The 2,345-nt window shown below is 38.0% G+C and overlaps 1 protein-coding gene across 1 annotated transcript; it reads right to left on the reverse strand.

Annotated features, from left to right (window-relative positions):
- Window positions 1-168: 168 nt before the first annotated feature.
- Window positions 169-1,856, reverse strand: LOC119663274. The gene is made up of 2 exons (XM_038072929.1): window positions 978-1,856; window positions 169-906 (listed from the first exon to the last, which is right to left on the reverse strand). The coding sequence occupies exons 1-2, from the start codon at window positions 1,854-1,856 to the stop codon at window positions 169-171; spliced, it is 1,617 nt and encodes a 538-aa protein (XP_037928857.1).
- Window positions 1,857-2,345: the final 489 nt, after the last annotated feature.

Below are 2,345 nucleotides of genomic sequence, written 5' to 3' on the forward strand. Positions count from 1 at the left end.
TAGGAATTTGATAATAACCACAGTTAAGATCTAACGATATGTAGATTCGATACTTCGTTGCTTCTTGTAAACTTTCTTCGATATTGGGCATTGGGTAGCATTCTTTTCGAGTGAATTGATTAATCCGAAGGTAGTCCACGTAAAGTCGATGTTCGCCATTCTTTTTCTTCACAAGCAACATTGGACTCGCATAACTGATTCAGACGGAGCTATAATATCATTGTCGAACAACTCTTGAGTTTTCTTCGCAACGATTTCTTTTTTCCGTTCCGGAACTCTATACGGGACTTGTGCGATCACCTCGTTGGTCATTAACTCAATTTTCATTTCGACTACACTAGTTTTGCCGATTCCATCCATACCTGTAGCGAAACATTCTCGGAATTCATTCATCACCTCTAACAGCTTTCCCTTAGAATCTGCATTTACAGTGTCCATACACACGTCATCTTCCGTTATTGGACTAAGTTTATTAATTTTACACGTCGTTTTTACTTTGTCTGCGAATTTGAACTGTCCGTTGTCATATACGGCGCGTATATTTTCGCTATTAAATATTTCGTCCCCGAGCAATAGATCGTAATTCAACACACAATCTTTGAAGACGTGCAACGTCAACAGTTTTTCAACCTCATCGATTTTCAAATCCGTCTCAATTTGTATCTCAGATCGTTCTATACCACCACCGAATCCACCGATGATAAATGGGTTTTTGCTGCGCGTACCACCAATATCGTTGGCAAATGTTTCCCGGACCATATTACATTCGCTTTTAGTATCCATAAATGCAATGCCTTGCTTGCCATCAATCGTTATTTTCTTAAGAAATTTATTGTCGATAATACTTGTTTTTCGCACGAAAGCGGATGGTTTTCCGCAATTTTGCTGTTCATTTTTGGGGTGCACCTTATTACAATCTATACAACGAGAACGTTTTGGGGGTCTTGCACAATTTACTGACAAGTGCCCTGACTCACCACAATTGTAACACATAACATTCTTTGCTTTACTGAACGATTGTATTCTTTGTTCGCATTATGAAAAGGCTTTTCGTTTATCTCAATGCAATTTTGAAAAAAGTTCTCGCATGTTTCACGCATTTCTTTAATAGATACGAATTTTTGCGGAGCAATCGCCATTTGTAGTTCTCGATGTTTTAATCCTTCTTGGACGTATTTCGTGATAGCCATCTCACTAAGATTGTGACATCGCCCTAGCGCAGAGACACGAAAAATGAACTCAGTTATTATTTCGTTTTGCCTTCGAGCAACGCGCGACATATTGTAATGTATATCCGCTTCATCGTGTTCGCAACCGAACTCGATGACAAGCTCATTTGAGAACTCCTTCCAAGTAGCATGCATTCTTGGTGATGCGTCCACCCACATGCGCGCTACACCCTTCAAACGGCTATACACTGCAAGAAGCACACTTTTTTCGGGCCACGCATATACAGACATAACAGCTTCAACACGTTCGACAAATTGCTTAGCCGTAATAGAATCTTCGTTCGTTGGGTCGAATTCGGGCAAGACTTCTGCGATTTCTCGTATAGAATGCGCGTTACGGTTCTTACTAGGCATTTCTGAAGTACTGTTTTGATTGTTTCTAACGTTATTCTGGTTAATTACTACCTGTTGCACCATTAGCCGCAGTTCGCTAATTTGTTTTCTCAATTCTTCGTTTTCACCCCGCAATTCCTCATTATCGTTAGTAAATTGCAAAACTACGCCGCTTGACTTCACGTGTTCAGTTAATCGTGCAACTAATTCCGCCTTATTGCCTGTAGTTGATAACTCTTGCTGTTGTAAGAAGTCCTTCAACTGTTCCTTCGTCAGTGACTCGATGGTCACCATCATTACGTATATATCTGTGTTCGTGTTTTTTTTATTTTTCTGCGCCAAATATTCAAACTTACGTTTTAATTACTCCCCTTTAGGGCATCTATCCCACTTCTAAACTTTAAATTTGGTTTTTGAGTTAAGTACATAACTTTAATAGACTTTATTTAAATAACTTTAATTTACTTTATTTAACTGAACAAAATATTTAATAACATAACTTTAATATACTTTATTTAACTGAACAAAATATTTAATAACATAACGTTAATATACTTTATTTAACTGAACAAAATATTTAATCACGACGCTATCCAACTGACGCTATTCAACGAACTTACGTTACTCTCGTTCACTCGCTTTTGACATTCGCTGTCACACATATGTTAGGTGACCACACGTTGTTAAAATTTTAATGTGCCCAGTTGTGCGTTTCGAATGTAGGTTAACGCAATTATAAACGAATCTAAGACAGTAAGCTGTCACTCGAAGAAGTTTGTTTAG

The sequence above is a fragment of the Teleopsis dalmanni genome, unplaced genomic scaffold, assembly GCF_002237135.1.
Source record: "Teleopsis dalmanni isolate 2A unplaced genomic scaffold, ASM223713v2 unscaffolded_contig_0275, whole genome shotgun sequence".
NCBI lineage: Eukaryota > Metazoa > Arthropoda > Insecta > Diptera > Diopsidae > Teleopsis > Teleopsis dalmanni.

What these genes read in the sequence shown, in the direction of transcription:
- LOC119663274 (XM_038072929.1), bottom strand. Translation starts at nt 1,856, where the DNA reads ATGGTGACCATCGAGTCACTGACGAAGGAACAGTTGAAGGACTTCTTA. An exon ending in TGTTATGTGTTACAATTGTG is followed by an intron (nt 907 to 977) that starts GTGAGTCAGGGC and finishes GATTGTAATAAG; the next exon opens with GTGCACCCCAAAAATGAACA.